The sequence below is a fragment of the Epinephelus fuscoguttatus genome, linkage group LG8 (assembly GCF_011397635.1).
Source record: "Epinephelus fuscoguttatus linkage group LG8, E.fuscoguttatus.final_Chr_v1".
NCBI lineage: Eukaryota > Metazoa > Chordata > Actinopteri > Perciformes > Serranidae > Epinephelus > Epinephelus fuscoguttatus.
In genome coordinates, this window is record NC_064759.1 from 7,976,221 (window position 1) to 7,999,232 (window position 23,012).

The 23,012-nt window shown below is 40.8% G+C and overlaps 1 protein-coding gene across 1 annotated transcript in view; it reads left to right on the plus strand.

Annotated features, from left to right (window-relative positions):
- The window catches only part of znf385d (zinc finger protein 385D), a 128,980-nt gene that overhangs the window by 59,876 nt on the left and 46,092 nt on the right, over positions 1 to 23,012 (plus strand). The window contains exon 3 of the mRNA XM_049583493.1: positions 1,740 to 1,847. Coding sequence (XP_049439450.1) covers positions 1,740 to 1,847 — 108 coding nt within the window. The remainder of the gene's footprint in view (positions 1 to 1,739; positions 1,848 to 23,012) is intronic.

The following is a 23,012-nucleotide window of genomic DNA, read 5'->3' on the forward strand; positions in this document are numbered from 1 at the left end:
TGTCATGGTTATGTATCACTTGTCATTTCTTAGTACATTAGCAGACATTATGCTGTTGACATTGTACGTGTCATAAAGTGCATGTAGCTGTTGTGTAAGACAGTGGTTCCAAACTGGTGGGTCGCAGTCCAAAAGTGGGTTGCGTGTTTATTCTGAATGGACCGCAAGAGTTTTTATTTTGAAGTGCTGTTTCCTGCTGTAGAGTGAGTGCCCAACGGACAGCTACTTGACAGAGACAGCAAACTAGCTTGACTACATGGTCAAACGCAAGTATGGCGCTGAACATATCAAACTGTGTGGGCCTTGAATTAAAGACTAAGGAGAGAGCTGGACCAGTTGGGAACCACTGGTGTGCAGTATACTACAAAAATTGACCATATAGGATAAGTGATAGTGTTACATCAATTATTATTGCATTTGAAATCACTGTCTTTCCTTGAGAAATCCAAGCCCACTTCCTGTTCACAAACTCTCACTATTACAGCTAAGCACGACACTGAAATACGTGTCTATTGTTTACTACGTGTCCGATTGCATGCGTAGCAGGCAATATGAAAATGTCGCCTGCTGTTCGAGCAACAGCCTGAGAGTCAGCGAAACTCCAGCAGATGACTCAAAATACGTCAGATGGCAGAGTTTCGCCGTGGGCGAGGAGGGATATCTAGGCACTGGATAGATGGAGGGAAGTTTGCCACATCTGCAAAGTATCCTCTTAAAAAACAAATGCTTGTACAAGTTGTTCTTGCACCCGGCCCAATGAATTTATCTCGCCAACAGGTACTATCTACGAGGCCACAGCATGAGGTTTGCTTGTGCTTCCACAGAACGCAGCTATTTTCCCAAAGCAGCATTAGGTGATATACAATATGTCTTTACTGCAATCCAAACACAAGGAATTCATTTTTTCTGATGCAACTCTGCAACTCCAGCTTGCTTCTCACACTCTTCCTCAAAAAAAGATCCTTTTCAGGCACTTGTATGTTCTTTTATGGACCTGCAAACCTTGTGGCATTTGTGTCAGCTGGAGCGTAGCACTGAATGTTGAGGCTTTATTCTCAAAGGGTTGTCTTTAATGTACTGTGGCTTGGATTGTACCTCATTTGTATGTTACTTTGGATAAAAGTGTGCACCAAATGAATAAATGTAATGAGGAAGACATCAGCCTTGTGCTTGTGGTTCTCTTTTTACCCTGCTTTGATAGTTAAATGAGCCATGAGCAATACACTCATCGAGCCACACTGATCACAGTGAAGGAATATTTCACCAAATACAAGAGAAGCTCTTTTATGTGTGCTTTTCTTATTTCTGGACGGCAATGAAATACTGTGGTACAAAGGCATAAGCAGACTGTGGCTACAGAGACAATACTTGTTAGTGGGTTAAATTCATTGTTGGTTTTAGTCGCTTCTGGGGAATTGTTGATGATAATAAAGAGATGCAATAACACCACTGGTGTCCTTAAAGTGCTCACTTGAGGGATTTTGCTTACGGCCATTACAGTAAGGTCTCCACAGTCAAACACTGATGCTGTGTGCCTCCAGTTTCCAAATGGGGTATTAATGTCTGAGCCAGAAAGCACCTGTTGAAGTGCAAGATGAATGGTCGGCTTTCTAAAGAGCTTCAGGCAGCCTGTTTTCTCTTTACAGCCCAGTGAGCGATGGAGGAGTGAAGGTGATTTACAGGTCAGCGTTAGCAACTGTTTTAATTAGCCTCTTTCCGTGTCTCCCTCCATCCTCCAGATGGACCCCGTGCAGAAAGCCATCCTCCATCACACCCTCGGCCTCCCTCCCACTGCAAAGAGGAAGCACGTCTCCTGCAGCGTCTGCCAGCTGAGGTTCAACTCACAGGTGAGCAAGTTTTCTTCTGAAGAGAAAAACTGATAAATGATAAAAATAAGTAAACTGGAAATACCTCCAAACACATTAAAAACTCAGCCTCACCTGCTCTGGTGTCAGCCATGTTGTCCTTCACAGTGTTGTGATGTTGAACATGGTCGTGTTTTTGATGAACAGTGCATCACAGTTAATGACACTGTGTTTTATGGTACCAAGTGATTGACTGCACCAAACATACCAGTGTTATCTCCCTATCAATATGCGTTTCCTCCTTCCTAAATCTGAATCAAACCTTTTCCTTTACATAACCACTGAAGCACCATGCATTTTAACAGGAGGCCCACCCTGGACAGGTCACCAGACTATCACAGGGGTGACACTTAGAGACAGACAACAATTCTCGCCCACATTCACACCTATTAGAGTCATCAGTTAACCTAACCTACATGTTAGGAAGCCGGAGTACCTGGAGAAAACCACACACAGAGGGGCTCCCCCACCCCGGGTTTGAACTAGGGACCATCTTGCTGTGAGGTGATCCAGTTGGGCGGCACAGTGGTCTACAAACACAGCTGCCTCACACACAAAACATGCCTGAAACAATCTGATCTATAGCCCTGGACTCTTATCATGACATACATCATCATGACTGCTTTACGTTTTTGTCTGTATAGCCCTATTTGGGCGGGATTAGTTTAACGTGGAGACGTGGGGTAAAGTAATTATTACCAGGGATTTTAGTCCCGTCTGAACGCGCCATGTCTGTAATCATCACGGATAATGTCAGTAAAAATTACGATGACTTTTACCTTCTGTAAAACAGTCCGGGGAAAATACCTCGGGTAATATTAATCCTGTGTGAACGCAATCCTCTGTAAAAATGTATGTAAATATTTCGTCACGTCCTGTCTAGTTTTCCGCGTTTTTTCGATGATGGAGGCGCTTGAAGAAGCATTCGGTGTTGTCAGCAGTCGTGATAGTGGACATTCTTCTATGATCGCATAGCCCTACGTGGAGACCAATCAGAAAGGTCGAGAAGAAAGCACTTTTCAGAGCCACGAGACTTCTGGCTGTGTTCGGTAGGCTTAATATAAATCCATATTGCTAATCGTTGTGTACACACAATCCTGATCATGGGCAATATGTCATATTGGGCTAACAAATGTAACACATACAGGAAGCAACATAGCAAGCACATGCCGACAGGGAGGTGACGCCAGGGCGCAGACCGAGTTACCACTCCCATCTCTGGTAGAATTATGGAGATTTCTTGTCCTGTGCGAATCGGATATTTGTATTACAGACATCCTGTGGTAAACTGACATTAGTCCACATCCCTGTGTAAAACTAATACCGTCTGAATAGTACATATGTCTGTCAATTGCAGTTGTCCCATTTGCCTTCTATGTACATGTGCCACCCTTTTTGTCACAATATTTCACAAGTGAATGGTCAAATTAATAAAAAGATTGTGGTTGCTACTGATGGTAACTTTTATTTAAAAAATATTGGGCTTGAGCAGGATGTTCTGTGTCGCGCTAGATTGACAGATGTCTCTGACCAGTCACTTGAAACCTCGACAGAGATGGTTCCAAAATACCAGGTACTTTCCACAACTACTGCTGATGGAAAACCACAAAGGAGTGATTAAGCTCGAGTAGAGCCTCATCGTACCATGTAGTGGTTTAGTGATCATTTGCGGGATTTGCTGGGTCACCAGCTACCAGAGGTCTACTCGTTACTGACCTGTCGTTCAGTGTGTTATCTGGTGTATTTAGTCAGTCGTACAGCCTTTATGTGTTTTTTTTGTGGGTTTTCAGCCCGTCATCAGTCACAGTATTGACACTAATTTGTTGTTAAACATGATACCAACCAGCAATTTTAAAACATTTGTTACAGAACAACCAGCACTGAAATGCTGTATGCTAAGCTTTTGTGCGGAATATGAGTAAAAATAAAAGTTATGGAGTTTTATGACGAGATACTCCAAACTTTTTTCTTCTCTGGCAACAGATTTGTTCTTTAGCTGACAGGGGACGTTAGAAAAGGTGAGTCAGTGGATGATTTAACTCCAGCAAAGAGCTGAAATACCATCCGTGTATTCAGTCTTCTGTAGGTGTTGGTGTTGAGAGTGAATCAGACAAAAGGTTGAGAGAAAATCACACATTGTTAGCTGCTATTTTGCCATTACAGTGAGGCTTTGATTTGTCAGATGGGCCAACAGATGTGAGAAAAAAAAATGAGAACGTCTGTGAGTTTATGTCACAGTACAGCAGGTGATGGGAAAGCAGCAGTGAGTTTGAGGGGTTTGTTAGCTTTGTAAAGTTGGATCCATCATAGAGACATCCATTACACCATCTCTGAAGTCTGAACAACAGCTTATACAATACACTCAGTGCTCTGACCTCCTTAACCTCAGCGTCTATATAAATCATGGGCTAAATGGTCCTTTGGTGTGATTTTGTGTGAGTTTCCATCCCATATCAAGAGTCATTAAAAGTCAGAGAAAAGGAGATGGCTTTGTTGGCGGTGTAGTTTTTGCTTGGCTTAATGGGAATGTAGTTTTTTTTTGAATTGCTGTTGTGCAACTGCGATGTTTGACTTGGAAAGGATGGATACAAAGGTGGTTGTTTTTCTTCTTTAACAGACCTATTCCTCATCGTTAGCCTCTCACTCGCCCCCTCTTTTCCTTTAAACACTGCTCAGGAAGTTGGCTACATAACTGTAAAGATACTTTTTAACAAAAGATAATGCATTATAAGCTGTGCTGGTGGTAGCATGCGTCCAGTCTCCTACGCTGGAGTTGTCATCTCTTACCCAAATACCTCCACCTCATTTGGAAGTGTAGTTAACATTGTGTGGATGGATGGAGTCTGATTCAAAGCAATATGACACAATATACAGTCCAAATTTAAACGCTAGCTTAATATCTGATCAGTCGAATGTACGATCACTCAACTCGGCTTTATTTATATAGCACCTTTCATACAAACCCAAAGTGCTTCACACGGCAAGATTATAATGACACAGACACAGTTTGAAGGATGACACAAACAACTGAACATAAAGTTTTGCAAGACTAGAAAATTACAACAATAAGACACTATAAAATATATATTAAAAAAAACAAAAAAACAAAAACAGAAACATGTCTCAAACAAAGTTGATTTTCTCATGATTTGTCTGTCTGGAAAAATGCAATTTAGTGTCAGAATGTTTAGAAGGGTTGATGCTTGTGAAAAATAGGTCCAGTATTTACTACAGTGATTATGGGGTGAAGGAAACTGTTATATTCAGTACTCACGTTCCCTTTTCCCATTGGAATAAACAGACTCAGGACTGCCGCCAGTCTCCTAAAAGGGCGGGGCAGTGGCAAAACCCATGGGACACAGATACAGGGAATGAATCGATAGCCCCTTTTACACTGCCAAATTTTCCGTGAATGTTGAGCCGTTTTGCCGGGAAGCTGCGAGCGTTTAGATACACAGAGCCGGATTGGCGAGTTGATCCGAGGTGCCCAATTTTCCGCCTCGTAGGGTAGACATATTGGTGGAACCCTTTTAGTTTAAACAGGCCAAGGTGGCCTTCCGCAACAGGAACAGGAATTAGCGAGCAGCTAGTAGCAAGAGGGAAACGCAAACCTGACAGACACTGTAAAGATGAGCAACTGGGGAGACAAGGGAGTGCGCACCCTCCTTGTCCTCGCAAGCGAAGAGGCCATTAACCGTCAGATGACAGGGACGGTGAAGGACGGGCCGACTTATGAGAGAATCGCCGAAAGACTGACCAGCCGCGGCTTCCCTCCCACGTCACTGTTCACGTCCCACGCTGAGCTACACGTTTTGTTACTTGCTCACGCCCCCCATTGCCCTGAAAAAGGCGCATTCTGTATAAACAAAAGTAGGCAGGCAGCATTTTGCTGCACTCCCCGATTTTGTTTTTATACTGCCAATGCTGAAAAAAGACTGATTGGGCTTTCCTGCAAATTTGCAAAATTCCTATCTAAAAAGGGCTATAAAGTAGACCATCTCGGTTTATCAACAGTCTCTGATAACTCTGATGTAAGTGTCAAAAAGAATGTGAGAAAAATAAATAATAACTAATACCTCAGTCTATAAAATATGGCAACCTGTTATTAACTATATAGAGAATCTCCCACCCAATATCATTGAAGGACTGCCTTCATGTGCTCTCTGTTTTCACCACACCAATATCATAATAGACCATGCGATTAAGGATGAGACTACCCTACCTCTTGGCTACCCCCAATTTTTTCTTCAACATTTTTGTAGTGTAGTGATTACTTTTCTTAGTTACATTTTTATTTGCATTATGTGCCAATTTATTTTATTGTCTGTTCATTTATTTTAGAAGAATTCATAATATCAGTTTGGTTTAACTGTACTGTCAGTTTGTGACTGTGTGCTTTGTATATTTTGAAAAACTAAAATAAAATATTAAAAAAAAAGAATATGGGAAAATGGGACCAAGATAAGTTCTGGGTGGGACATTTTGCAGTCGAAAAGTAAACTTGTTAGTGCTCTCTCATGGACAACCATTTAGCAGTAACTATGCTGGACCTGAAACTGGTGATAGTCAGGTTTCTGCAATCACTTCCTGAATTTCTCAAAATGTTCTGGGTAGATTCAAGTGGTTCCACCCAACAGTGGTTGCACTGATGTGTTAAATGACCAACTGCACCATTCACAACCAAACAAAACATCTTATAATGTCAATGAAACACATCAGCGACCTGCCTGTAGAAACCTATTCACATTGAAATAATGCACCGTTAGCTTAACGATGATACTGCAGAATGATTGAGTCAAGTACTCTGGTTGTTTTGTCTTGAGTTGAACAGTTTTGTGTCTGAAAGGGTGACGTTAGTGTGCAAGGCTCTTCTCAGCACGCCACAATGCTGTTCAAGGTGTGCACATACAGCTGTCTTTGCATCTATCCTAACCCGAGCTCATGATAGTTTATCACTGGATCTCTTGTCTTTATCGTTGGTTTCAATGTGATGCATCATACGAGCAAGACAGATTACAGGAAGGAGATCCTATTACCAACTCTGTGAGTGCCCCACAAAGTATTTCTACAGTCATTAGCTCGTATGTGCACTCTACAATACAGTAATGAAATGCACTGCATTAATACGAGCCTGCTAAATCTAACCGATGGACCGACAGATGGGTTTCGATTTCCCTCGCTCCTAATTTCCATACCATTTCGAAAGTAATCAAAATGTTTGAAAGGAAAATCATTGCCACCGCCGCTGCATGTTGTTAAATCAGTAGCATCCCTAAATAGCAATGTCATCGCTCTTTCATTAAAGGAGTAATCAATCTATTCCTTACACCGAAAGTGTTGGTGATTACTCAGGATGAGGTTATTATGTTTTACACAGGGAAATCTATCTCAGTATATATTTACTGTCCATCAGCTGCTCATTTTAACACTTCATTAAAGAGATAAGCTCTGTGTTTACATGTCAGTCAGCAGGTAGTGCCGTGTTGCCCGCTCATGTTGTTTATCTGTATTCCATATGCCTTCTTCACCACAATGTGTGTTTTTAACCATTGTATATACTGAATTTTTCTTATTGTTTTAAGGTGCCTCATAACTTCAAGTAAAGCAAAGGGACTGCTGATGAAACCAGCTTTCAGCCAACTCAGCTGCATTTGTTTGAATGTTGATTAATCTACATCATCTCTTTTTAAATAAGTTAAATTAAATTGAGCTGGGAGGTCTCAAATACTCTGAAGGTGTGTTTTTCTTTGTGCTTTTAAACCACAGCTACAGTAGGAGAGTATCTTCATTTGCTATCATCAAGTGAAACTACTACTACTACAGTAACCCTCTGTTCTTGATGACCCCCAGTTCTTCCATGCTACAACATTTGTTTCTACCTCTTTATTTAATTTTTACCAACACAGAGACACAGTAACACATTCCAACTTAGCCGTGCGGCAATTTCTTTTCACTGTTAAGCACAGGGGGAACTGCCCATTGGTTCGACATCCCATTGCTCCGACCATATTAAACTCATTGTTCCGAAGTCCGTTCCGAAATCATCATGATGCCCTGTGGTTAAGGTCTGGTTAGGTTTAGGCACAAAAACCACTTGGTTAGGGTCAGGAAAAGATCATGGTGTGGGTTAAAATGAAAAGAAAGTGACAAACACATAAGCCGTGAGCCTGCTCTGCCTCAAGCTGGTCGCGGCGCACCATACGCCCGCCGCAAGCTGTTCAGCACCGCAGACAGTCGGACTAACGGGATGTCGAACTAATGGGCTGTCGAACCAATGACATGGACCCGGCACGGGGCGCTCACTCTCTCTTGTGTATCACTCATACCTGTCCCCACAAAACAAGGGCAGGTAGGAACCAATTAGTTCATAACCAAGGTAACACACTAGGCATTTCTCAATCTGCGTTCTTGCCTGTACTTGTGTTCTCTCGGACTTGTGAAACGTCAGTCGCAGCCCAAGTGCTGTTCCAGTTCAAAGTCTGCATCCAGCAGAGTACAGTCCAAATGCCCAGATGTGAACTTGCTCTGCCCGTTCCACCAGGGATGCATCGGGAGGTGACCTCTATGGACTTTTCACAGCCAGGTATCCCAGAATGCATTTCTCACAGACCGTCCTTGGGAGTTTGTACTCCTGAGTCAAACTTGCCAAGTCCGAACTTCCAAGTGCGCAAGTCCAAACTTGGCGTACTTGGTATTGAGAAACGCCTACTGACTCCATTCAAACAGCGCAAATGACAATACAGATGAAATATACAAAGTGCTATAAATGACAATGAAATAATAATTTACCAGTAACTCAATAATGCTGAATCTATTACAATGTAAACATAATGTGGGCAGCACGGTGATGCAGTGGTTAGCATTGTGAGTTTGCATGCTTTCTCCGTGTCAGCATGGGTTTTCTCAGGGTACTCCAGCTTCCTCCCACAGCCCGAAGACATGCAAGTTGATTGGTGACTAAATTGTCTGTAGGTGTGAATGTGAGTGTGAATGGTTGTCTGTCTCTATGTGTCAGCCCTGTGATAGTCTGGTGACCTGTCCAGACCTGGGATAGGCTTCAGCCTTTTTGTAGTTGTTTGGGTCTCTTTGAGGTGACTGTGTAACTTACCAAAGTAATGTTGTGTCTCTATGAGGTAAATTTATGTCATTTTTGTTGGTGTTGTATCACTTTGTCATCATTTTCTCTCTCCTTGTGGTTGTTTTCTGTCTTTTTGTGTCACTTTGCGGTCATTTTGAGCCTATTCCTGGTCTGTATGTGTTAATTTGAGTGACATTTTGCAAGTGAAAGCTGGCGAGCCCCTGACACTTTGGGCCCTGTGCCCATGTGTAGATGGTAATAAAGTAACAGAAACAGTAAAAGCAGTAAAACAACTACAACAATGAAACAGGAAGAAGGGGGAGGCTAATGTATCACAGATTAAAACAGTTTTTAAATAGGTGAGTTAAAAGTGTGGTCTTGACAGAGAGGAGTGCAGGAGATGTTGGGGGATTAAGTCCAACAGGGAGGAGGCTGTGATTGAAACTGCAGGGTGGACTGATGCAGCACAGGAAGCCTGTGGTGTTCTGCTAAATACTGATCCAAGCTGCTCGGTTGGAGAGCAGTAAGTCTGTTAGTAAACCAGTTAATGGCCTGACATCACAAAGAAAAAAGAGCTTCTTTGTTCTAAGATGTTTCTGTTTTACTCAATGCCGTCATGTTTATTAGCCGAGATCATAAACTGGGATCAAGTCTGTAATTTGTTGACCGCGAGTGAGTCATCAGATGTAGTCTGTTGCACTGTGTGAGCAGGGAACGCTTTAATACCTGTTTACATTTTTAAAATATTTACAACACTTCCTTTATCTCTTTACCTAAAGTCATGACTTTGTGAATTCAACTTGTTTATGTTGCAGACCTGCAGTTTTTACAAGCCCATAATCTAAACATGAACACAAATGAACACATCACTTCACATGTGAAGGGGAACGCCTGTGTCTAAGTGACTAATGGAGACAGCAGTGTTTAAATCACTTTCACCAACCCTACCAGACTCCATTGAAATAAACAGTGATTTTAGCGGGTATAGAGCCATCACATTTTCCCGTCTAACTGAGTGAAATAAGGGATTATTTCAACCAAACCAGAACTGGTGATTGTTGGAACAGTGAAAAGATGATCCAAGACTGTTTTTGTGAGTTGTGGTTTGTTTCTATTGACTTTGAATGAAGTGTGTTTTACAATGGTAAAATTACCATTTATTTGAATGGAGTCTGGTGGGTTTGGCGATAGTGATTTTGGGCTGTTTCCAGTTAAACAAAAAGGATCTTACGCTGTATGGTCCTTGCCATAATGTTGTCAGACACTAAAAATAACAACCTGAGTCTGCCAATGTCAAACACAAATTCTTATAGTGGATGTACACTGAGGTTGCACAATTGCCCCTAAGCATTACATTGCAGCCTGTTTCACTACGGTCGACTGTGGTGCTGTCGCTCAATACTGGACCAATTTTAAAAATTAATATCTCCATTAGTCACTTAGACACAAAAACACGAAAAAATAGGGTCCAGGTTGAAAAATACTGATGTCACCCTTTAAGTCTGATTTCCACTGCAAGATTTTTTCCAGATCAGGAAGCATTTTAGGAACTTAGGAACATAACTGACCCCGACACATGGAACCAGAGTTGAACCTGCTCCGGTGGTCATACTGTCTGATGGTTCAGGAACGATCAGGGCTCACTAATGAAACACAAATCTCAGCTTCTGCCTCACAGTAGGGTCAGATTAATGAACACACTTAGTTCATATGTAACGTTTTCCGACCACATCACAAATCAAAAATGTTTATAGATGCTCCAAACAGGAAGGTGGAGTGAAAGCCAGCTGTCACAGAAAGAGGGGAGACACAATATCATATAAGTAGGAGACAACACCACAATGCATTCACAGGAAGCGACAGAAAACGTTGTGAAAGAACTAAAAAGAGAGAGACCTTAGGGGAGAAGTTCAAACGGCTCCAATCATGGCGCGATTTGGGTGTGAATGTTGTATCGTTACTTCCAGAAAGTAAGAGGAATGATCAGACGCAGCCCCTTCCCCATAAGATAAAGGGAAATTGAGTGTGTGAGTGAGATGAAACAAAACTTAATTTAAACCTTTATCTAACCAGGAAAGGGCCTCTTTGAAACTAGATGAAACAAGATACCAACAGAAGGATAATTTAAAAGCAACAAAATAACAGCAGCGCATCAAGATAAGGGGATATAAAACAGATTAAAATGCTTTAAAATAAATCTGCACATAAATGGATCACAAAACAGATAACAGTGATTATCACACTGTTTTTGCAGTTATGTACTAAAGCAGAAATAAATACACACGATAACTCTGTCTTGTTTTCTTGTGAGTGAAAATTGCATCTCAAACAGTGTTGTGTTCTGTTTGGGGTCCAGGGGAACATATTTATCAATGTTTTATCACCTTGATGGCTTTTCGAATATTTTGAGAATTGGTCAGTTTGGGGCCTCACAGACTCCGGCTCTGAAACAGATGAATAAAATGGATTAGACTGAACTAGAAATGTCAGTTCTGGTTAATTTTGTTTTTTTATTGCTGAACACCCATTAAATGGCAACTAATTTTTTAAGATAAAAAAGCAAACTGATGTTACATACAAGAGGCACTTTCTTTTTAGTCCAGCGCTCCACTGACTCAGTGAGTTTTACCACCACATTTCACAGTGCTATCCATTTGCAGGTGGTGAATTTTTAATGTTTGTGATCTAAATGTCGTACCTTTATTTTATTTTGTGTTGGCTCTGCTGACAGACAGACAGACAGATTGCTGAGTAACATGCGGAAATATCGTGCCCACAGCCCACCCTCTGGTCTCCACCAGTTAGCCTTGGCAGCTCTGCTCTGTGCACCACCTGGGTTGGGTGGGAGCTAGCTAACAACGCCACTGGGATTACTGCTAGTAACACTGTCCTGGTGGCAAGACGGTGCTCTTACAGAAACATGGCTGCCACCCTCTGTTCTCCTCCAGGTAGCTCCAGTGACTAAGTAACTTCAGTTTGAGCCACAAAACCTCTTTAGCATTGTTAACTATGTTAGCACTACTAGCCAACGGTGCTAACAGAGCTAACAATGATAACATATAATTATAATGGGGGTTTGCAGCTCAAAAGTGACCCACTCACATACTGAGGCGACCTGAGGGGAGACTGGAGGGTGGGTACAGTGCTCCCACAGCAACACTGTTGGGGTAGGACACTGTTACTAGTGGGAATTGCCGTATGAATGTGCTGCTAGCCAGTTCCCATCAGACCCTTGTGGCATGCAGTGCAGTAAACTGAAGAGTAGCAAAACTAGACTTGTAAAAAATATTCACCACAAGCAACTGATTAACAGTCACCTGTTGGCATCCCAACCCAGAACACACCGACCCCAAATATAGTGTACTGGGTTTCGAGAATCTGACAATCTGGGTTTTAAGAGGGAGAAAACAAGGTTGTGTTGACTCCATTTCCTTGAGATTAACATACAGAAAACAAAATATATGGTCACAGATATTAGAAAGAAAAAATAATAATACTCCCCTCCTTCAAGATTATTGGTGAATTAATTAAAGGAGTTTGAACTTGGCCTTGAAATCGATGTCTGCATACGATTTAAGGAACGCAGGGATTAAGTCTGTTTTTTCTAAGAAAACTGAATCATTTCAGAGCAGACCGCCCCATCCTCCAGATGTCCTACAAATCTGTCTCGCAGAGTGTTCTGTCCTTTGGCCTGGTCTGTACTTTTGGAAACATGGATGTTCAAAATCATGCCAGATTTCAGTGGATGATAAGGACAGCGAGAGTCAGCGGGGCTGGTCAGGTGTCTGCAACACAGCTGTACAATGACCTTATTCTGAAAAACACTGAGCAGATCCTCAGTGATGCTACACGTCCTCTTTAACTGAAATTCTAATGGAGTAGCAGGTCAAACAGCAGAATTCTGTATCATGTATGTTAAGATTGTATTTACTATAATATATAGTTCATATTACCAGCATTGGACAAGATGTGTTTGTGCGTGATAGTGCACATATAGTTTACCTTTTGATCGTATATAGCCACTTGAATTTACTCTTGCGGGATAGTAAAGTTTACCTTACCTGAAGTAACGTTACTTAGTAGGATAAGATACTGTACATTTATAAGTCTGTGAATATCAATACATTTTTCATGCATGCTCCTTAAACATACTATAAAACTTTTAGAATGTACAAATTTTGTGTAAAACAATGATTATGATATTTTTTGTATTTTTCCCACTTTCATCAAATATGCAATTAGCTCAGTATGTGGCAAAAAGAAGAGTTACCATATGACTAAGAAGACTGTAATAAAACCACAAGATCAGAAACATATTCAAGAAAAATAACTGGTGAATGAGCAAGGGAGTGTGAAGGGAATTTTAAACATTAAGGACTCAATTTCCTGCATTCTGGTGAATTTTTAGGCACTAATTTGTGCCTTTTCTGCATCAGTTTAAGGTTGAAATGTCTTTAATTTTGTCAAAATAAAAGTCCTCTGCTACCTTCATGCTTTCACGTGTCCCCCGCATTCCATCAATTTGCAAAATGTCCACAAGTTTCACAAGGCCTGATGTTTGCAGATGTTGATTAGACAGATCATTTTAGTCTTAATGACATCTTTTCTGAGCTTTGACTCGCTGTAAATTTAAAACATTACTACTTTTTGCATCTGTTTTTGCAGCATGAACAGTGTATTACACTTTAAAAAAAAACAGTCAAATTTAAAATGACAGGGAATAAATTATACTTTCACTCCAATATTTATCTGAAAGCTGTAGTAAAATGATCCGCTATTTTTAAAAAAGGAAATATTAGGAGGATTATATGCAGTGAGCTCAGTATGTGGCAAAAAGAAGGGCTACCACATGAATAAGTAGATTTTAATAAGGCCACAAGATAAGAAAATATTTAAGATAGTCAACTGGTGATTGAACAGGAGAGGTTGGGAGACATTTTAAGCATTAAACACTGAATTCTGAGGCACTGATTTGAGCATTTTCTGCATCAGTTTAAGGTAGAAATGTCTTTAATTCTGTCAAAATAAAAATCCTCTGCTACTTTCCTGCTTTTATTGTGGGGGACAAATGCAAATGTCCTTCACAACTCTTCATATGTGATGAGAATAAAAGCGAGAATGTGCAAAAGCAACGTTTGAGTTTCTAATTCAGCACTTGTGGCTTCTAGTGTTTGGATCATTTGGTTAAAAAGAGGCATAATTTGTCATATTCCAAACAGCTGGGTTTACAGTTGTTTCCCTCTGTGCCATCACATTGAGTAACGACAGTGTGGGGGTGTGAGACAGTATGTGTTGCTAATGGAGAATCACCGGAAGAACAACTTTTTGTTTTACCCCCTCAGGTCTGTCTCTATTGTGTTTTGCTTCCAACAAGGTGATCCCCCACCCACTGAACACGCCTCTGACATGGAGGCAGAAGTTCCCACCAGTATTTAAGCAGTAGCAGCCAGCAACAGACACACTTACATTTGGCTTCTGTCTTGCTGGTGGGGCAGAACAATGGCAGTCAACAAGGTCATCAAATTCCTTCTCTTCACCTTCAACTTTTTGTTTTTCGTGGGTGGAATCATTATCCTCACCTCTTCCACATACATCAGGAGCCACAGAGCAGACTACCAGATCACTGATGACCTTCTCCCAGCCGTAAACCTGCTGATCTTTATCGGCGCCGTGACTCTGGTTTTTGGCTTCCTGGGCTGCTGTGGAGCGATCCGAGAGAACCGCTGCCTGCTGGCCCTGTTCTTCCTGGGCCTGCTCTGCTTGTTTCTCATGCTGTTGGCCGTGGGAACATTGGGAGCCGTATCAAGAACCGCAGCTGCCCAGGAGCTGGTGAGGAAACACATGAAGCAGCTGCTTCCGCTGAGCGAACAGCCGAAGGAAGTTCAGGAGTCGTTTCAAGCCATGGAAATGAGCGGGCTCTGTTGTGGTCTCTTTGTTGGACATCTTGATTGGGGCAACTCAACTGTGGTGCCGAACTCATGTAACTGCACAGACACCTCCAGGAACTGCACAGATTTGGACCAACGTGAGATTTACTCCACACCTTGTATGCCGTACATTATGACGTGGTTGGACAGAGTATCGGACTCACTCATGGGGACTGCGTTCATGTTTGGCAGCGTGATGATTCTGGGCATGATTTTCTCAGTGGTCCTGTTCTGTCAGATTGTGAAAAAGAAGAGCATCATTTAAAAGGTGTCACAAGGCCTGGTGTTCACAGGTGTTGATTGGACAGATTATGTTATTACATCTTTTCTGAGCTTTGACTCACTGTAAATTTTAAAATGTTACTACTTTTTTCTATCTGTTCTTGCAAATATAAACTGTATCTTACACATTTTTGAAACTGAAAAATTAAAAATGAAAAAACTTCATCTGTTGCAGTTTTGTGGATAGAAAAAAAAAGCAAACCAAAACTTCTGATCTACTTTTTACTCCGTCATTTACCTGAAAGCTGTAGTGAAAGGATCCGATATTTATTTAAAATAAAAAAAAAAAAGAAATATTAAAGTAAAACGAGAATTACTATAAATTTGTGTTGCATAACTTTCTAACTTAACTTATGACCCCCTAGATTTATCCTAAGAGCCTTTGAAAGGGCCTCAATCCCTATGTTGGGAGCCACATAGGTTTAGATTTCAGTGGGGCTTTTGGGGACCCTGTCAATATTTACAACATGTGCATTTGTTCCCACCCAATTAGGACTTTTATTTTGACTAAATTAGACATGTTTGTGCACAAAAAAATTCACCAGAATGCAGTAAATGTTAGATGTTTCCTTTTTCCACCAAACACTTGCAATATGGTACCCTTGAAACCAAAGTAACCGTTCAGACATGGTACCTAGACCCCAGGTTCATTACGCGTTCTCACAACAAACAGTATCCTTTCATGTGGGCGGGGTTGTCGTCATTCATTGCTCCATCAAGAACCTGCTCTATCTCCTCTTTTATCATATCAGTAGTCAGCAGTGAGAGTCTCTCTCAATGGGATATTAAAAAATAACAAGTTCATGCATTGGCCTACTCAGGCAAGCTCAGGGGTTTAGTGCATGCCAGAGTGTGAGTTTTATGACATAATCCAGCCAAAATAAATATATATTTTTAAACACTTAAAGATCTGCTCATAACTGAAAAAGTATGTCATCCAAGAGAGACAATAAAAACTGTATAATAAAAATAAAAAAGTAATGATCAAAGTTGTCACATTGATATTTAAGGTGTGTTGATGGATTCACGTCGTCAACTCATGCACTGAGTACCATTATAAGTTAATGTTCCACCTTAAAAGTCACCGGCAGTCGGCCCAGTGAATGAAGTTATTTTTTCTCAGACTCCAGCTGCTGTGAGAGGCAGCGAAACATCCTTTATTTTACAGTTACAGTTTACTAATGAAACTCTCCACAGTATGAACAGTGGTTACATGAGCCTCAAAACCAGACACAACTCAGCCCTGAGCAGAGTGACCGTCCTCTACTGACCAATCAGACTGCAGTGTTCACAGCTCCACCTTTTAGTACCACATCTGTGTGCTAGGTACCCCAACAGAGGGGGGACCAAACATGGGGACGGTACGGAACGGTTCCATTGGTACCATCCACAACTTTTTACAGTGGAAACGGGGAAGAAAAAGCGTACTGAACTGAACCGTACTGTACTGCTCGGTGCAGATTTCAAGGGGGAAGCTGAGGACATGTCCTGGTGCAAAGACTTTTTGACAAAATTAAAGACATTTCTATCATAAATTGATGCAGACAAAGGAACAAATTGGTGCTCAAAAATATATCAGAAGTCTGGCAGAGGACCCCAAAATCCCAGTTACACATTTTTTTAATTAATTTCATTATAATTAATTTATATACTTTATTAATCCCCCTGAGGGGAAATTCAATGTTTTCACTCTTGCTTGTCAATTACACACAGGTCTGAAAGACACACACATGCACAAACAGGACCTATACATGCACAAAGTGGAGAGATGTCAGAGTGAGGGGGCTGCCTTGTTCAGGTGCCCCGAGTGGTTGGGGGGTTCGGTGCCTTCCTCAAGGGCACCTCGGCAGTGCCCAGGAGGTGAACTGGCACCTCTCCAGCCACCAGTCCACTCTCCATATTTGGTCCGGACGGGGACTCGAGCAGGCGACCCAACCCAAGTCTCTATGGACTGAGCTACTGCCGCCATATGTTTCCCCCTAACACTGAATCAATACCTACGCTTTTGGGGAGACGCTGCACTAACCTTGCTACCTGTGTATTTAGTAGTAAAAACTGCTGATGCATCAGAGTGTAAATAGGTTTTGCTGATAATACATCTGCACTTTTACCTGTAATATAATATTATTTTTCAACAGTGTTGATTTAATGGCATGACTATGCTGGGGAGATGTCGCAATACTTTATTTATCAAACATTTACTCTTAGAACAGAAATCCTCCGTCCTGAAACAACCCCAGCAACAACAATGTATCATGAATCATTAGATTTGGATGTTTCTTATTGAGGAAAAAATATAAATATATCCCAGCAACAGCCAGGTGCTGACTTCAGCCTGGTGCCAGAGGGAAAAAAACATTTTAAAAAATGTGTTTATTTCTGTTTGGTTCAGACATCAGTCACACCACATTTGAGTCACACAATGAATCAGACTGAGGCGCGGCTGTGTCCCAGGATACCTGATCTCGCTCCCCCACAGACACCGGGGCTCTCACGGCGGGTGTTATGGGTTAAAACAATGAGCGCTGGTTCTTTGTTGTGAGTCTGGATCGTTTAAGTGCTTCACAGGAATGTTGGTGGGTGGGTGAGCTTTTGCATGTGTGCAGCGGTGATGCTGTGGTAACAATGAGGAGGACCTCCGGGTTGAACTCTCCAAATCTGCATCACTACAGGCGTTGATTTACATTCTCTGTTGCCGTTGTAGACTTGTAGACACTGTCCTTCCATCCTCACTGGCTGTACACTTTGGCATACAGGCCCACTCTGTGAATCTAGGCCATAAAGATTTACGACTGGCTAAAAGTGGTGCATAAACTGAGCATCACAAATAAAACTGGGAGCCGACTTCAGCTCCATAAATTAAAAAAAAAAAGGAATAAAATACACAAATGAAAAAAACAGAGTAAACTGTTCCATAAATAAAAATGATTTAAGCTGATTTAGCCTCCATTACATCAATATTGGGCTTTGAAGATACGTTTATTTGAACATTAAATTGATAAGCACTTTGTTGGATGCCTTCAGAGGGAACTGAAAACACACTCAGTCGCACCATTTCTAAACTTTGTCCTGTGCTGAGCTGTTGCTCTGTTCTGTGCCACCAGTAATAGTCTGTTGTGTTTATGGAAGAAATTGGTCATCGCCTGATTTAAATTGTATTGAGTTAATTGAATTATGACGCCAAAACAACATGTTCCAAAAAAACCCCTGTCTGGATATCTAAAAATTTCCCCTCCAGTCAACAGAACAATGAAAACTTTGATGTTTTAATTATATTTTCAAACATGATTTTTCAGGGAGTTTTCCCCCCATAATTTCCTGGACAAAGCTTTCATTCATTTGAACAGAACAAGTTTATCTTGTTTTGTGCCACACACGCCACCTTCCCTGCCTACTCAGACTCTCGGATAATTGCAGTGAGTCAAACCACAGACTACACAGCATTTAAAGTGGCTCTAACTGAACATGTAGTTTAATAGACCGTATTTACATAGTGGTTACTTTGAACATGGAGTGGGAGATGAAATTATCCGTACTCTGATACAAAAGGAAGGATGTTTGATGGACACTGCACACTTGGAGGTTATGAAACTCTAAACTACACTGTTGAAATGATCTGACAAATACCGTGCTTCTGTAATGTAACCTCAAACATTTGAAGGTTCACTCCTCATGTGCTAACATTGGCTTTATTTGTTGAAGCTAACAGGAGATGATTTTATGAGAACACTGGTAGGCCTATTCACCACATAAATTGTACACTGAGGTTTTTCACTATTTCCATGTGTAAGAAATGTTAATTTATTGATTCCTAACTCATGACAGTGCCGTCTTAAAACTGCATTCACTGCTGTAGTCCCACCCCCGACATGTTATCACCACAGATACTGGGCCCCAAGATGGCGCCCATTCAGTGCAATGGTAGTGCTCCCCTGGCGCATACCAAAAAAGTTTTTAGCTTGTGGGTTTATTTCCACAGTATGCAGCCCACTGAATATAGTATAGAGTGTTTCTCTCACTGGCCCCACCTGCGAGTTCCTGCTCAGCTCATAGACTTAACATTGTAATGACATCACAGATTTTTAAATCACTTTTCTCAGCTTGAGAAATATTTTACAACATAAAACCTACATGGATCAAAAATTCACAAAAGAAAGGGGCATATTTGACCTCGTTTGCAGTTCAAGGTGTCATGTCAGCAGTTTTACAGACGTCTCTTTTATAATGGTGGCCTATGGGGATGTTTTCACTGCAATACCAAGTGATTGGCCACCGGGAAAAAATTGGAGCGCATTTCTGGGGACCTGGAGTCTCATTTATAAACACTGCATACACACAAACGAGGTCCGAAAGAGGTGTACGCCACTTCCCACGCAAAAGGGTGATCTATAAAAACAGATTTGATGGGAGAAACTTTGGGGTCCACGTCATCGGTTCGACATCCCATTAGTCCGACTGTCCGCGGTGCTGAACGGCTCGCGACGGGTGTATGGTGCGCCGCGACCAGCTTGAGGCGGAGCAGGCTCACGGCTTATGTGTTTGTCACTTTCTTTTTTATTTTAACCCACACCATGATCTTTTCCTGACCCTAACCAAGTGGTTTTTGTGCCTAAACCTAACCAGACCTTAACCACAGGGCATCATGATGATTTCGGAACGGACTTCGGAACAATGGGTTTAATATGGTCGGAACAATGGGATGTCGAACCAATGGGCAGTTCCCGAAACTTTGACCCATGCTAACTAACATTGGGAGACAGAAAATTGGCGTTGCAGATGGTGAGGTGGAAGCCTTATTGTAGAAATTGTCAAATATTTTTGGCACACGCCATTTTTGGCTTTTTTTCTGTACGTATATTTTTAGTATGGATCCATTGATGATCCATAATCCATAAACGAGACCCTGGTTATCACCTTATAAAATTGTTACTGGTTAGAAAATAGTTGCCTCTTTTTTTTTTTTTTTTTTACAGATGCAGAGCAACATTATCATTCATGTAGAGTCATATTTCTGGTTAACTGATGAATATAGGTCCCATATTCAATCTCCTTTTGGACACTGGGAAACATCTGGCTCTTTAGCCGCTAAATGCTAAATGCTGAATACTAAAATGCTCATCGCTAACTGTTTTCAACAAAAACATGTAAGTTATGAATGAAACTGAATAGAGCAGTGAGAATAAACTTCTAAACCAAAACAACAAACAAGCTTGTGCTACCTAGCTAGCTTATTGTTTAGGTTTAACGACTAATCTCAATGACAGCTAGCTAGTGGCAGCTAGTGCTAAAGCTGCGTGGTTGCCGAAAGCAATTGCATCATTTGCGGTAATTTTTTTGTGGCTTTGTCACTACAAACAGCATGTTTTACATGACACAACCATTTAATCCATTGTTTCCATAGTAAATTATGATTATATTTAATTGACTTATGTTGTTTTTTGGTAAAAATTAGGAAAAATAGTGCAATATAACATTGATTATCAGGCGCAGTCTTCATTTTTCCACCATTTTAGTTTATTTTTAAGTCATACTTCTATTTATCTGGCTTTTGCTTTTGCTCCTTAAGCACTTTATATCTTGTATATTTGAAATATTTTGACTGATATTTATCACTGTATTGTTTTAAAAACTGGGCCCAGTGTGTGACCCTGACCCAGAGAACCCACTGGTTGTTCTGGTTGTTACTGGTTTATGAATGTTAATTGTTGCTATCGTATTTTGTGTGACTGTAGTTGAAGCATTATTTGGCACAAGAATTTCCTTTGGGATAAATAAAGGTTTATTGAATTGAACTGAATTGAGATATTTTACTGCCATGAGTTTTACAGAATAAGGACTTTGGGGACGATTCAAACATTAAACTGATATGTTAAGATCAAGAGCACTATAGAGTAAGTTACATGTCCAAAAAAGTCCATATGGACACATATCCAAGTGGGACACTGTTAATATGTGTTTGTCAGTATAAACTAAAGGTCTGGTGAGAGAAGTAAACAACACATTTGTTTTAAACTCAAAGCCCTCAAAAGCTTAAATGAGTTGGCTATTTCTCTATAACGTTAAACATTTATAACAGAAGAAAAAACATCCATAGTTATATTTAGGGGGGAAAAAACATGCTTGATATTGATATAAAAAAAAAAACAGTGAGCCATGCACAGTTCAAACCAGTTAGACTAGCATATAGAAAACAGCAACTGCAGAAATTTCTCATTTAAATGCCCAAAACTGTTCTTTGTTTGGCAGGAAAATTTGTGTTCAGGAAGGGACCCATCGCTCATAGTCAGAAGCCAATTTAACAAATATGCTTTCAGGGCCTTTAATGAAAGGACTAAGCATAATCTATATTTTATCCGACACTCACATTCAGGTTTACTTACAGTGCCAAAATGGGTTCATGGCAGCATGTCTGTTGATGGATACACTGGGATTTAAACTGTGACCTTTTGGTTTCCAGACAGCCTCTCTAAATCCTAGAATAACCCCTCCATCTATGATTTGTTTGATGTCTTTCCCCCCTCACAGAGCACCTGGAAAGAAAACAAATGATTTCCTTCCCAGCTTTAATCATGCATGTGTCAGGCTTGGAATTCAGGCAATTTTTCCACTTCATTGCTCAAATGAAAGATGAATTATTGGCGTAAGTCCCATTAAACACCCATCCATATCACCCGAAAAAAATAAGTTATGTCTATGGTCTCTGGAGAGTGATGAATGTGGGTCAAAATGAAGAGTTTCATGCCAGAACAAGATGTGCACTCAGTTTGAAAAAGTGACGCCTCATCCAAAAATGGTTTGTGGAATGAAGGGAAAACGTTTAAGGCACCTCAGCAATTTCACAACCTTTGCCAACAGGATGATTGAACTATGGCAACTTTATTCACCCTCATATAATGATACCTCTTTACCTGTCTCGTCCTATTAAACTGTCACATACGCTTGTAGGTTCACAGCCAATATTATCAGAAAATTAGACCAATTTAAGTTAGAGGGTAAGATGGGGTAAGATGCCCCTGGGGTAATATACCACCCCACCCCCACCCTTGATTCCTCTCCGAAATGATGGATGGCACTAAATCGACTTTCAACATGTATTAAATGGCTATGCTCTGGTGAATTGTGACAGTTCATCTCGACTGCTGCATATTTGAAATTTATTCCACAAGAACCATTCTAGGGTAAATTGATATAATTTTTTGTCACTGGATAATTGTGATCTATGTATTTACATTACATAAAACTTTAAGATATGAAGCTTGGGGATTTGTGGGGAGAGTTATTCAATTGGTTTTGACAATAAAAAGGAGATTTTTCTCTTTTGCAGTTAAAATGTAAAGTTGGACCCTTAGGGCAAGAAACCCCCTCAGGTAATAATATATTGTAGTTTCAACAGTTTGCCAGCGTCATTAGCTAGCTAGCTAGAAATCATGACCATTGCTAGCAATCTAGAAGGTTACAAGGCTTCCAGATGAGGGGTCGACAACCTTGACTATCAAAACTGCCTTATGATTAAGGTAACACAGCCTTTTTAGTCTAAATCAAGGGTGTCAAACTCATTTTAGTTCATGAGCCAGATGCAGCCCAATTTGATCTCAGACGGGCTGGCCAATGAAACCATCGCACAATAACCTTTAAGTACCATCAGCTACAATCATTTCCATTTTTTGTGTAAAGAATTACAAGTACATTCTGTAGACGTTCATCCTGAGATGTCTTCAGAAAAATAAGTCCAATTTCAACAGTGTCTCAGTTTTTACACATTCAGTCAGTCTGCTTCTCACTGTCATTACATGTGCATTTATCCATATATTTCCTGATACAGATTCTTTTGAACTGAAGCTGCTGCTTGACAATATCTTA